At 48.1% G+C, this 14,523-nt stretch overlaps 1 protein-coding gene across 1 annotated transcript in view; it reads left to right on the top strand.

The window, feature by feature from the left end:
- Positions 1-4,410, top strand: part of RHEB (Ras homolog, mTORC1 binding) — a 51,961-nt gene extending 47,551 nt beyond the window's left edge. Inside the window, exon 8 of the mRNA XM_052638640.1 lies at positions 3,928-4,410. Coding sequence (XP_052494600.1) covers positions 3,928-4,020 — 93 coding nt within the window. The 3' untranslated portion in view covers positions 4,021-4,410. The remainder of the gene's footprint in view (positions 1-3,927) is intronic.
- Positions 4,411-14,523: the final 10,113 nt, after the last annotated feature.

The raw sequence follows: 14,523 nt of genomic DNA, 5'->3' as shown, positions 1-14,523 counted from the left end.
TGCAGTCGTTTAGTTCCTGAGTGCAGACCCTGGGGGCTCAGATGGTAGAGAATCTGCCTGCAATCCAGGAGCCCCCGTTCAATCCGTGGGTTGGAAAGAGCCCCTGGAGAAGGGAATGGCAACCTACTCCAGTACTCTTGCCTAGAGAATTCAGTGGACAGAGGAGCCTGGCGACTACAGTCCGCAGAGTCGGACACAACTGAGCAACTAACACACACGCACACAGTGAGAATTCAGATAGTAAGAGCTGAGAGACCTGTGTTGTCTCTAATTGTATTAAACCAAACATTGGGTGTCTTATGTACCCTTCAGATCATCTGGTCGATCTGTCTCATTTTAGAAGTGAGGCATTTAAGACCCAAGAGGTGAATAACCTTTTATGATCACTCTGTACTTCAGATGGTGTAAAAACCTGGACTGAATTTTAAGTTTAACCTAAATCTGATCCTCTACCGTGCTTTCTGATAGATGAGAAGAGAAGGCCTGTGCCTGACCCAAAGTGTAGTAGAGATGATAGTGTTCTCAAGGGAGAGATGGAGACTGTTCTGTATTTAAATGTCTCTGTGAACCTGGTCTAAAATGGCTAGTATGAAAGCCATTTCCAATCAGTTGGAGAGATTGGAGTATGTTTTGGAAATGATTGTCTTAGGAGTGGTGATGGTGTTGGGATTAGGAAGAAACTACATCCTTATTCCTAGAAAACGCAAACCAGAGTATTTAGGGGCCAGGTTTCCTAATGCCTGTAGCCTAGTTTCAGATGGAATAGATGGGGAGACGGGTGGAGGGGGAGCAAGCAAACACAGCGCAGACGCTGACACTTGGTGAGCTCGGAGCAGAGCCCAGCGGTTACTATACGGCTGACCCCATTTTCCTATGTGCTTGAAAATTTACGTTATAAAGATTTGAAGGTGGTCAGAAAGTATAAACTACAGGTTATAAAATAAAGAAGTCTTGGGGATAGGATATACAGCACGGTGACTATGCAGTATATTTGAAAACTGCCAAGAAAAGAGTGGATCCTAAAAGTTCTCATCACAAGAAGAAACAAATTGTGACGGTGAACCAGACTTAGTGCAGTGATCCTTTCACAATACGTACTTAGATCGAGTCGTTACGTTGTACACCTGGAATACATGTTTTGTGACAGCTGTATCTCAGTTTAAACATGTTTCGGGGTGAGGAGTGCAGTTGAATGGCCCTACACTTTCTTTGGTCTGTTTACTGACTTCCCTCTGTTTTGGTTCTCTTTGGGGGAAATCTGAGGATCCAAGAGCAGTTACCCTTTTCGACTGACGGTTACACAGGCGTCAGCAGCTGCTCCCTCTTCCTGTGGGTGCCCGTGGTCCCTGTGCTGTGTGTGCGTGTTGCTCTGGACGTGTCTGGCGGCTCCTGTATTACTCTTTGCAGCAGCCTCAAAGGTGTAGACACGGCATGGACCCTGCCTTCATGTAATCAAGAGGAATTGCCTGGTGAACCTCAGGCCAGTGTATCTTCGGAGAGTGACCTAAGGTTGTGGTCACTGAGAGTGGCCTAGTTGGCTTAGGGTTTGTTACTGAGCTACGTTTTGGTCTGAGGACACAGGCCTGTCCTGTCTGGTTTATGTTATACTTTAGTATAGCTTAAAGGTTCTTCAGTACAGTTCTGGATAGATTTACTCTGTGACCTTTCAGTTTCATTTAGAAGACAGTAGACTGCTTTTTCGGTATCCGAAGGAAAGATGGAATTGTGCTCAAGGCTTAAAGTTAAAATGAAAAAATTCCAACTGCTGTGATTCTTTAAAAGTTCTAATAAATTTAGCAAATGTATCTGATATCAACCAAAACTCTTAAAAGAAGATAAGGGTGCAGTATGGTGGCCTCAAACATCCCAGACAAGTTCAAGGGTCAGATGACCCAACTCAACCATTGCCTTGGTTGCTTGAGCATCTTCATCAGATCAACAAACGCCTTATCAGACGTGAAACAATCCGTTAAGGCAGAAAGATTCTTGCAGCCCAGTTAGGTACATACCGTGATGGTATGTGTACCCTTGGAAAGCCGCGGTCCTCACAGCTGTATGGACACTTCTCAGCCCTCGGTCATGGCTCCAGGGACCTCTTCTCATCTTGTCGTCAAATCTGCTCCCTGTCAGGTGGAAGGAACCGAGTCCCTCTGACCTCCGTACATGAGAGGTATAGGTGATTCTGGTCCACACAGGTGCTCCATACTGGGATGCTTACTACTCTTGGTCTGTGTGTAGGAAGAGAGAGACTCTAGTAAGAGATGCCTCATCAGTAGTCACATGATTAGAGGCCAGTCTGTGTAAACTGCTTGAATTTTTTATTGATAAATTTTCAAGTGTACCTTGGTACTAACCAAAAATCCATTGTTTTAAAATAAACTGTCCTCAGTGGAATTGAGTCAGATTTGTTGATAACAGAATGCACAGTGGTTTATAAAAAAATTATCAAGTCAGTGCGAATACTGCACTTTGGCTGTTACTGAACTATAAGATGTGTTTGCAGTTTTGGCTTATTTTCTGTGGAGGCCTTCACAACTGTATTCCAGCAGTCTGATGAAAGAGAATGCACTTTGGCAGAGTCAGACCACACAGGTAATCAAGAGTGCTAAGATTTGTCTGGAAAGCCAGATTCCAGGCACACTGTACTCTTTGTAAGAGTTTGGCATGCATCTTTCCACACATTTTTCTGTGCGTTTTTCTTAGAATGAAGTAAATACCAACGTGCCTGCTTAGTCATGGCAAAGGAGGGGAATGGATAATGCGGAAAGAGGGGTGCTTGCTGAAGCCTTGGCCTCGGTTAGACAAGACCATTGGGCCGGGGGCTGGCTGGGGCTCGCCTAGGGCTGCCTCCGTCGTTCCATCCTAGGAAAGCGCGAGCCAGAGTGGATGAGCCCAGACTCAGGGGCGTGGTCACTAGTGCACAAAGTAGGCAGAGTTCGCCTACGGGTGCTGCTTCGTGTAGAACGCAGTCATCAGCTGAGGGTGAGAACAGGGCAGAGCTTCAGAGGCCCCAGTGGAAGGAGGAGGCGTGACCCCTTCATCCCGGTGGGTGACTGGACCGGGGAAGTGTGGGTGGGCGCTGGGACTCGGGGCCCTGGGGGCGTGTCCCCCGGCTGCGTCCACCGTGTGGGTACAGGATGGCAGGGCGGGGAGCGGAAGGACAGAGACTGCCTGGGGCCTGCGCCGGCCCGGGAGAGAGGGCAGGCAAGTGTGGTTGGATCGAGGAGGCGGGCCGAGGGGTGCTGGCCGGCAGGATACTGAGCGGAATTGAAAGTCAGGATGGGGGCTGGTGCCTGGTAATGACAGGATGTAGGTGCTACCCTGTGAGGCTTTTGAAAATGGGTGTTTCAGGATTATCACAGTCACTGCCCCGAAAGGACAGGGACTGGTGTCTGCCCCGAGGGACAGGGGCTCCTCCTCCTGAACGGCCGGGCCCTGGAGGCACCGTCAGGAGGCAGGAGGCTCGAGGGACAGCCTCAGAGTCAGAGCTGAGGGGTTTAAGGAGGTGGGAGGGGAAAGGGTGTGAAGGGCGGGGTGCGGTGCGAGGCAGGAGGAGCCCCTGCCCTGCTCCAGTCCAGAACCCCGGGGGTGAGGGGGTGCAGAGACTGGGCCCCAAGGTCAGAGGGGAGTGGGCCAGAGCCCAGGGATGACGGCTCCTCCGGCTTCCTGTGGTGACGGATGAAAACAGGGGTCTCCGGGGGAGGTGGAAGCCCTGGTTCCTGCAGCACTGAGGCACCTCCAGCCGGGGGCCCCCACACCTGACCTCCAAGCGTAGGACTGGGCAGTGGGCCTCCTCCCGTCCGGCCAGCAGAAACCGCATTCGTTGTCGTGTTTCAGTCGCTGAGTCCTGTCTGACTCTTTGCAACCCCATGTTGGTCACGGCTCCACTTTAAAACTAACGCCAATTGGTTTTCTCTCTGTTTTCAGACTGCTGTTGATGTTTTTAGAAGGATAATTTTGGAGGCAGAAAAAATCGATGGGGCCGCTTCACAAGGAAAGTCTTCCTGCTCGGTGATGTGATTCTCCTGCAGAACCGGGGACGCTGGGGCCCAGTCCAGCCTGAGGAAGCCAACTGACCGTCATCATTTACGATAAACTGCTTCGTTTCTCTTCTGTTAACCTGAAAGATTTCATTTGGGTCAGAGATTCTCCCCCACCCCCTCCTTTCAGATTATGTTCAACTCTGACTCTGTCCAAATGAGTTCACTTCCATTTTCAAATTTTGAGCAATCATATTTTCAATTTATATATTGTATTTCTTAATATTATGACCAAGAATTTTATCGCATTAATTTTTCAGTGTAGTTTGTTGTTTAAAATAATGTAATCATTCAAATGATACATATTGTTACACTACTATTAACTAGGCTTCAATATATCAGTGTTTATTTCATTGTGTTAAATGTATACTTGTAAATAAAATAGCTGCAAACCTTAATCTTTGTGCTCCTCAGTGTGGCTAGTAAAGAAGAAAGCTGTCCTCCTAAGGGCACCTCTCTCAGCCTCCCAGGAGGCAGGCTCTGGGTTGGATTGCAAGGAGCCGCTGGGGGCTATGGCCACAGACAGAGGCAAGCGGTCCACCTGGCGGCCGTGGGCAGTGGGGTAGAGTGCCCGAATTTGGGTGGGGTGGGGTCTCTAATTGACTGGAGTTGAATGGCCTTGGGGGAGATCTGTGAGGGGAGTTGTTCTCCAGTAATGACTGTGTCCCCCATACCCGCCAAAGGCCCCCTTCTTGGGTAGAGTGTTTCTCGCAGGTGGGACCACAGGCTTCCTGAGGGCCTTCTGGGCTCCCTCTGGCTTGTCTCTCAGGTACTTGAAGGAGATGTAGGGAAACACTCACTGTCCCTCGTACTTAGCTTGATGTCCACGGCAGACAGGATCTTACTTCGAGATTGACTGACCTGTCCCCATCCCAAACCTCCAGGAGTTTGAAGGACAGGAAAGATTGCCTGGTCAGTCTTCCGTGTTCACGAACCTCCCGCAGACCCAAACCTCGTACCTCCTGCTCTGAACGGAGCAGCTTGGAAGGACACCCAGAGACTGAACTTGCCTGGGGTCCATCACCTCAACTCTAGCTTAGTCGACTGATAGGTTAAATGCTGCCCTCTCCCAGGTAAAATTTCACAGGGCCATTTCTAAAATTTAAGGAAATGTTACTGATTCTGTTGATCAAATATGATTTCGCTTTGTAACTGACTTTTTAATGATAAAGTTATGTTTTTAGAATATGGTGTTATTTTGGATCTTTGAAGTGTTTTTGCTTCATCATTCCAGGATGAAATTTGAGCCTTAGAAGAACTTCACCAAATATTTTTTATTTAAATAAAGAGAAGTTTTAGCAATGTAGTATCATTACTTATTAACAGGGTTTATTCTTAGGTGTAATATTGTGTGTCAGTACTCTGACTGAACGTGGAGAAAAAAGAAAAGTGAAAATGTTAGTCGCTCAGTCATGCCCAACTCTTGGCAACCCCGTGGACACTAGCCTAACCCGGCAGGCTCCTCTGTCCTTGGGATTCTCCAGACAAGAACTGGAGTGGGTGGCCATTTCCTTCTCCAGAGGATCTTCCCGACCCAAGGATGGAACCCATGTCTCCCGCATTGGCAAGGTGGGTTCTTTGCCACTGTGCCTCCAGGGAAACCCAGTGTATTCATCCTAGCAGCTAAAGTGTGACTCACGGGTCATCCTCCAGGCCTGGCTCTCCGGTTTGGAGGTGACATGGCCCTCCACATGGTGCAGCTCAAGTGTGCATTCAAATGCGTTCTGAGCACCGTTCCCAGTGCAGTGAGCGTTGAGCGTGAGCGTGGTGGCAGGACTCGGGGACGAGCATGTGGCCGGGAGGCGGCCGGCGGTACCTGCTCTGGTTTGCTTCACGTTCACCCTGGGAGGGCTTCCCTGGTGCCTCTGAAGGTAGAGTCTGCAGTGCCGGAGACCTGGGTTCAATCCGTGGCTGGGGGAACATCCCCTGGAGGAGGGGACGGCTACCCACTCCAGGATTCTTGCCTGGAGAATTCCAAGGACAGAGGAGCCTGGCAGGCTGCAGTCCACGGGGTCACAAAGACTCGGACACGACTGGCTGACTTTCACCCTGTTAAGCAGGTGCCAGGCTCTGTACAGACAAGGAAACTGCCTTAGAGGTGTGAGCAGCAGGCAGTAACCACATTCAGTCTGGGCCCTTACAGCTGCCAGGCTCGACTTAAATGGTGTTATTTAATATTCTACGTCATCACTCCTAAGACCTGGCCTTAAGTTTTAACATTTTTCTTAGTGGGACATACATGCTGTCCTGGGTTCACTGCAGGATTGTAAGTGCAAATAGCAAAATGAGGTGTATGTCCAAAACTATTTTGCCGTTCATAGTAAATACAAACTATGAAATCACATGACGAATTCAAGTTAATGTGATGGAATTTGACCAAAGTTAAGTTGTCCATTCACTGCCCACCAGGTCACTAATGATGCTGCTCTTGCCAAAATTGCTCATCACCTCCTTATCGCCAAATCCAGTGGCTTATTTCCGAGTTTCTCTCCTACCCCTCCAGCAGCGCTGCACACCGTGACTTCACTTTGCAAGTCTCATTTCTGCCCCCTCGTCTTCCAGCTCACCATCGCCACCTGAGTCTCCTTGGCTGTCTCCTCCATTAACCTCTCTGTGGGCCCTTTCTCCTTCTTGATTTCATCGTCACACACAGTTCTTGATGCTGTTTCCTTCAGTTCAGTCACTCAGTTATGTCCGACTCTTTGGGACCCCATGGACTGCAGCACGCCAGGCCTCCCTGTCCATCACCAACTCCCAAAGTTTACTCAAACTCAGGTCCATCAAGTCGGTGATGCCATCCGTCCGTCTCATCCTCTGTCATCCCCTTCTCCTCCTGCCCTCAGTCTTTCCCAGCATCAGGGTCTTTTCAAATGAGTCACGTCTTCACATCAGGTGGCCAGAGTACTGGAGTTTCAGCTTTAACATCAGTCCTGCAAATGAATATTCAGGACTGATTTCCTCGAGGACGGACTATTTGGATCTCCTTGCAGTCCAAGGGACTCTTGAGTCTTCTCCAACACCACAGTTCAAAAGCATCAATTCTTCAGTGCTCCGCTTTCTTTATAGTCCAACTCATATCTATACTGGAAAAACCATACCTTTGACTAGACAGACCTTTGTTGGCAAAGTAACGTCTCTGCATTTAGTATGCTGTCTAGGTTGGTCATAACTTTTCTTGCCAGGAACAAGTGTCTTTTAATTTTATGGCTGCAGTCACCATCTGCAGTGATTTTGGAGCCCCCCAAAATTAACTCTGTCACTGTTTCCTGAAGACCAGAATTCATTTCTTCCCCCCTCACCTCTGTGGGATCCAGGCTTGTCTTCTTTTAGATGTCTCATAGGCATGATCTCAAATTTATCATGCCCCAAATTGAATTCTTTGATTTTCCCTATAAACATGGTCTTCCACTGGACCCTGTTTCAGGAAGACACCACTAGGTGCTGAAGCAAAGCTTTGGGAGCCATCCTCAGCCAATCGTCAACAAACCCTAAAGGCACTGCCTTCAGAAATCTTACATTTTCCCTACTTTTTCCATCTTCACTGCATACTACCCTCCTCTAATGGCACACCCTCCAAAGCATTTATACTGCAGCCCAAGTCAACTTGTTTACACATTGTTTATGTTACTCCCTTTCTTAAAATCTTTTCATAATAAATGTGCCTATTCAGGGCCTCGGGCATCTCATTTTCCAACTTGTGAAAAAAATTAAGAGCTTCCTTGTTTTCATTTGTAGTGACTCAGTTGGTAAAGAATCTGCCTGCCATGTGGGAGATCTGGGTTCGATCCCTGGGTGGGGAAGATCCCCTGGAGAAGGGAAAAGCTACCCACTCCAGTATTCTGGCCTGGAGAATCCCGTGGGTTGTATAATCCTTGCGGTCTCAAAGAGTTGGACACAATGAGCAACTTTCACTTTCACAGCATCAGATAAATTACCACTGATTGTTTTTGAGAAACACTCCCAGGGAAAAGGGAGTCAGGTCAAAGACAAGCCTAGCAGAGGGTTTTCTAGTGAACTGCAGATGATGACATTCTGGGCTGAGAAATCATCAACCCCATCCTGACCCTTCAGCTGCAAAGGAGGCGCCTGGCAGTGGGGCAAGTGGCCGTGCCTCAAGGAGCTCGCTGTGCTGGGAATGGGCTGGTTTCTCTAAACAGCCCCAGCCTGGTGCGAGCCTTTCATCTCCAGACCTATGAAAAAGCTGACCGGTTCAGTTCAGTAGCTCAGTCGTGTCTGACTCTTTGCGACCCCATGAATTGCAGCACACCAGGCCTCCCTGTCCATCACCAACTCCTGGAGTTCACACAAACTCATGTCCATCACATCGGTGATGCCATCCAGCCATCTCATCGTCTGTCGTCCCCTTCTCCTCCTGCCCCCAATCCCTCCCAGTATCACAGTCTTTTCCAATGAGTCAACTCTTTGCATGAGGTGGCCAAAGTATTGGAGTTTCAGCTTTAGCATCAGTCCTTCCAAAGAACACCCAGGACTGATCTTTAGAATGGACTGGTTGGATCTCCTTGCAGTCCAAGGGACCCTCAAGAGTCTTCTCCAACACCACAGTTCAAAAGCATCAATTCTTCGGTGCTCAGCTTTCTTCACAGTCCAACTCTCACATCCATACATGACCACTGGAAAAACCATAGCCTTGACTAGACGGACCTTTATTGGCAAAGTAACGTCTCTGCTTTTGAATATGCTATCTAGGTTGGTCATAACTTTCCTTCCAAGGAGTAAGCGTCTTTTAATTTCATAGCTGCAATCACCATCTGCAGTGATTTTGGAGCCCCAAAAAATAAAATCTGACACTGTTTCCACTGTTTCCCCATCTATTTCCCATGAAGTGATGGGACCGGATGCCATGATCTATTTTCTGAATGTTGAGCTTTAAGCCAACTTGTTCACTCTCCTCTTTCACTTTCATCAAGAGGCTTTTTAGTTCCTCTTCACTCTCTGCCATAAGGGTGGTGTCATCTGCATATCTGAGGTGATTGATATTTCTCCTGGCAATCTTGATTCCAGCTTGTGCTTCTTCCAGCCCAGCGTTTCTCATGATGTACTCTGCATAGAACTTAAATAAGCAGGGTGACAATATATAGCCTTGACGTACTCCTTTTCCTATTTGGAACCAGTCTGTTGTTCCATGTCAAGTTCTAACTGTTGCTTCCTGACCTGCATATAGGTTTCTCAAGAGGCAGGTCAAGTGGTCTGGTATTCCCATCTCTTTCAGAATTACCCACAGTTTATTGTGATCCACACAGTCAAAGGCTTTGGCATAGTCAATAAAGCAGAAATAGATGTTTTTCTGGAACTCTCTTGCTTTTTTGATGATCCAGCGGATGTTGGCAATTTGATCTCTGGTTCCTCTGCCTTTTCTAAAACCAGCTTGAACATCTGGAAGTTCACGGTTCACGTATTGCTGAAGCCTGCCTTGGAAAATTTTGAGCATTACTTTACTAGCGTGTGAGATGAGTGCAATTCTGCCATAGTTTGAGCATTCTTTGGATTGCCTCTCTTTGGTATTGGGATGAAAACTGACCTTTTCCAGTCCTGTGACCACTACTGAGTTTTCCAAATTTGCTGGCATATTGAGTACAGCACTTTCACAGCATCATCTTTCAGGATATAAAATAGCTCAACTGGGATTCCATCACCTCCACTAGCTTTGTTCGTAGTGATGCTTTCTAAGGCCGACTTGACTCCGCATTCCAAGATGTCTGGCTCTAGGTGAGTGATCACACCATCGTGATTATCTGGGTCGTGAAGATCTTTTTTGTACAGTTCTTCTGTGTATTCTTGCCACATCTTCCTAATATCTTCTGCTTCTGTTAGGTCCATACCATTTCTGTCCTTTATCGAGCCCATCTTTGCATGAAATGTTCCCTTGGTATCTCTCATTTTCTTGAAGAGATCTCTAGTCTTTCCCATTCTGTTGTTTTCCTCTATTTCTTTGCATTGATCACTGAGGAAGGCTTTCTTATCTCTCCTTGCTTTTCTTTGGAACTCTGCATTCAGATGCTTATATCTTTCCTTTTCTCCTTTGCTTTTCACTTCTCTTCCCTTCACAGCTATTTGTAAGGCCTCCCCAGACAGCCATTTTGCTTTTTTGCGTTTCTTTTCCATGGGGATGGTCTTGATCCCTGTCTCCTGTACAATGTCACGAACCTCATTCCATAGTTCATCAGGCACTCTATCTATCAGATCTAGTCCCTTAAATCTATTTCTGAATTCCACTGTATAATCATAAGGGATTTGATTTAGGTCATACCTGAATGGTCTAGTGGTTTTCCCTATTTTCTTCAATTTAAGTCTGAATTTGGCAATCAGGAGTTCATGATCTGAGCCACACAGTCCATTCCCGGTCTTGTTTTTGCTGACTGCATAGAGCTTCTCCATCTTTGGCTGCAAAGAATATAATCAATCTGATTTTGGTGTTGACCATCTGGTGATGTCCATGTGTAGAGTCTTCTCTTGTGTTGTTGGAAGAGGGTGTTTGCTATGACCAGTGTGTTCTCTTGTCAAAACTCTATTAGCCTTTGCCCTGCTTCATTCCACATTCCAAGGCCAAATTTGCCTGTTACCCCAGGTGTTTCTTGACTTTCTACTTTTCATTCCAGTCCCCTATAATGAAAAGGACATCTTTTTTGGGTGTTAGTTCTAAAAGGTCTTGGAGGTCTTCATAGAGCTGTTCAACTTCAGCTTCTTCAGCATTACTGGTTGGGTCATAGACTTGGATTATCGTGATATTGAATGGTTTGCCTTGGAAACAAACAGAGATCATTCTGTCATCTTTGAGATTGCATCCAAGTACTGCATTTTGGACTCTTTTGTTTCTGCTCCAAGGTAAGGAGCAGCAGCTGCACTTTGATGGAGCAACCATGAAGAGATACCCCACGTCCAAGGTAAGAGAAACCCAAGTAAGACGGTAGGTTATTGTGAGAGGGCGTCAGAGGGCAGATACACTGAAACCATAATCACAGAAAACCAGTCAATCCAATCACATGGACCACAGCCTTGTCTAACTCAATGAAACTTAGCCATGCCATGTGGTACCACCCAAGATGAGTGGGTCATGGTGGAGAGGTCTGACAGAATGTGGTCCGCTGGAGAAGGGAGTGGCAAACCACTTCAGTATTCTTGCCTTGAGAACCCCATGAACAGTATGAAAAGGCAAAATGATAGGATACTGAAGGGGAACTCCCCAGGTCGGTAGGTGCCCAATATGCTACTGGAGATCAGTGGAGAAATAACTCCAGAAAGAATGAAGGGATGGAGCCAAAGCAAAAACAATACCCAGCTATGGATGTGACTGGTGATAAAAGCAAGGTCTGATGCTGTAAAGAGCAATATTGCATAGGAACCTGGAATGTTAGGTCCATGAATCAAGGCAAATTGGAAGTGGTCAAACAGGAGATGGCAAGGGTGAATGTCGACATTCTGGAATCAGCGAGCTAAAATGGACTGGAATGGGTGAATTTAACTCAGATGACCATTACATCTACTACTGCAGGCAGGAATCCCTCAGAAGAAAAAGCTGGTACTTTTGGACAATGTGTTGCCAGGGTTTTCACTGATTTCTCGAAGGTTCTTCCTGCATGCTCCCCAGTGGTGACCTGGAGCCCGCAGGTAGCTGTTTGTTGAATGGATGAGTAGCTGACCCTCCCACATGCTGCCTTCTAGACCAGTTCCCCGGAATTCAGCCTATGTCTGCTGCAACGTGGAGGAACCCCTCACCACTCACACAGGACACTGGGACGGCCTTCAGTCAGTCTCAGGTCAGGCCCATCCCTTATCACTCCTAACACGGAAAGAGCGATGGTCTTCCCCAGTGGAGCAGTGGCCAAAAATCTACCTGCCAATGCAGGAGACGCAGGAGGGTTCGATCCCTGGCTCGGGAAGATGCCCTGGAGAAAGGGAATGGTAACCCACTCTGGTATCCTTGCCTGGGAAATCCCATGGACAGAGGAGCCTGGCGGGCTACAGTCCATGGGGTCACAAAAGAGACACAACTGAACAGCTAAACAAGAAGGAAAGAGCTATGCTCTCTTAACAGGATGTCAAAGGACCACAGTAAGCACTGCCTTTAGGTGGTCATCTAATAGGAAAAAGGGTTAATGTCTTCACTCCTGAGAAAACCCTTCCAGCTCCTGTGGGCGGCTTGCTGGCGGAAGGTTTATGGCTGCCTTTATTACTCCGTTTACCAAGACTTTTGTATGGATGAACAGAGGCTGACATGAAGGCCATGTCAGCAGGAAACTGGGGCATCTTCAGAAACGTTCTTAGAAAATTCTAGAATTTTTATCTTCACCCCACTCCTTCATCTCCCCAGGAGGGGAGAGTTACACATCTGGCCAAAACCTTGACATGAGTCAAGTTTCTGTGTCCCGTCCTGATTACCCTTTTCACCCCTGGCAGCTTCCTAGCCTGACCCTGGGAAGTCTGCTCTGCAGTTAGAGCTGCAGAGATGCTGAGAGCTAACTTAACTTCTGTCATCAGAGGAGGGGCCGGATTCCTGAGAGACCCCCACCCCCCGCGCGTAACTCAGTTCATTGTTGTTTGCACTACACCCCAACACACAGTTCAGTTCAGTTCAGTCACTCAGTCGTGTCCGACTCTTTGTGACCCCATGAATCGCAGCACGCCAGGCCTCCCTGTCCATCACCAACTCCCGGAGTTCACTCAGACTCACGTCCATCAAGTCAGTGATGCCATTCTGCCATCTCATCCTGGGTCGTCACACAGGGAACCCCCCAGATGAATGGAGCGTCAGGTGAAGACTCAGCAGTTGTGGTCCCAGCTCTGTAGCTCATGTGTCTGTGTCTCTGGGCACCTCCGTTATGGCCTCTGGTCTTGGTTCCTGTACTGAGAAGACCTCTCTGCCACGGATTGTTGTCATGGCCACAGGTCCGAAAACCTTGGCTGTTTCCAAAGCCCAGCACCAGTGCTGACCACTGTCCTTCAGATAACGAGCTGATCAGACCCCCGGGCTTGAGCTCTCCCGCCTCGGATGGGCCTCCGCTGCTGCTGGAGCTCCAAGGTTCCCAACCCGGCGACTCCCGCAATGGTCAGTGACTCCAAACTCCTGCCATATCGCTGCCCCTGGGCTGCACATCCCAAAAGGGCAAGATGGAAAGTCACAAACTCCTCCACAAGCAAGTTTACCAGGAAGTTTCCCACCAGTCCGGCCCAAGGTATCAAGAACACAAGACAATAAGACACTTGAGTCTGCCAGAGTTCACAGGTCACATGCATGGGAGGTCCTTCTGGACCCACAGCACTCAGCCCGCACACACCCCGTGGACCCCTGCGGTTGCTCGGTAGACGAGCCCTGGTTGGGGGACAGAGGATGCGTTCCCTCAGACTCTAAATGGGGACATCAGTCCTTCCCCTGAGGTCGAGTCACACCTCCAGGTCCCTCCAGCTCCCACATTCTGCTACAACCTGGGAAATGCACTTGGCTCATCTTTTATTTTCTGCCGTTTTTTGGCTGCGCAGCTCGGCTTCCTGGGATCTTAGTTCCCTAACCAAGGATTGAACCCATGCCCTCAGCAGTACCGTCCTAACTGCAGGACCACCAGGGAATTCCTGGGTCATCTTTTTTTTTTTTTTTTTTTTGGTTTAATGGATACAGATATGAGTTTGGAACCATCAACATCAAGTTCCTCGTGTTATTGTTTAGTTGCTGAGTCCTATTTGACTCTTGCAGCACCATGGATTATAGTCCACCAGGCTTCTCTGCCCATGGAATTTTCCAGGCAAGAATGCTGCACCTAGCTCACCTTTTCCTTTAAACATCTCTTTTGTTTTTATGCCTTTTATTTTATTTTTTTCTGACTGCTCCATGTGTCATATGAGACCTTAGTCCTCCCACCAGGGATCAAAACCTCACCCGCTGCATTGGGAGTGAAAGCGAAAGTTGCTCAGTCATGTCCAGCTCTTTTCAACTCCATGGACTATACTGTTCATGGAATTCTCCAGGCCAGAAGACTGGAGTGGGTAGCCTTTCCCTTCTGCAGGGGATCTTCCCAACCCAGGGATCAAACCCAGGTCTCCCTCATGGCAGGTGGATTCTTTACCAGCTGAGCCACCAGGGAAGCCCATTGGAAGTACGGAGTCTTAACTGCTGGACCGCTGAGGAATTTCCCGGCTCATCTTTTAAAGGCATGAACAGGATTCTGGAAACATCATGGCCTCAGGAGTCAAGACCTTTCACCCAGTTCTTGCTGCTGCCCAAGAACAGCCTGGGCAGAGCTTTGATTTATTACTTCCAAAAGCAAAGCGGCCCTGCCCGGCAGCCACTCCCACCGGCTTCCTGGTGTTCTTATCATTTTCGCTTCTCCCTCTGCTCCCATCATTAACAGACCAATGAAGAATCCAAGTAAACCCACATGGTCATCTGGCTTTTTCCGTGTGGCGTGGCTGTGAGAGCGACATGCCCTGAACTTTACCCTAAAAGGCTTAAGCGGAGGGCCAGCCTGGTGTT

Source organism: Budorcas taxicolor, chromosome 4 (assembly GCF_023091745.1).
Source record: "Budorcas taxicolor isolate Tak-1 chromosome 4, Takin1.1, whole genome shotgun sequence".
NCBI lineage: Eukaryota > Metazoa > Chordata > Mammalia > Artiodactyla > Bovidae > Budorcas > Budorcas taxicolor.
The sequence above is the reverse complement of the archived record's forward strand: the minus strand, read 5'-3'. Positions and strand labels throughout refer to the sequence as shown.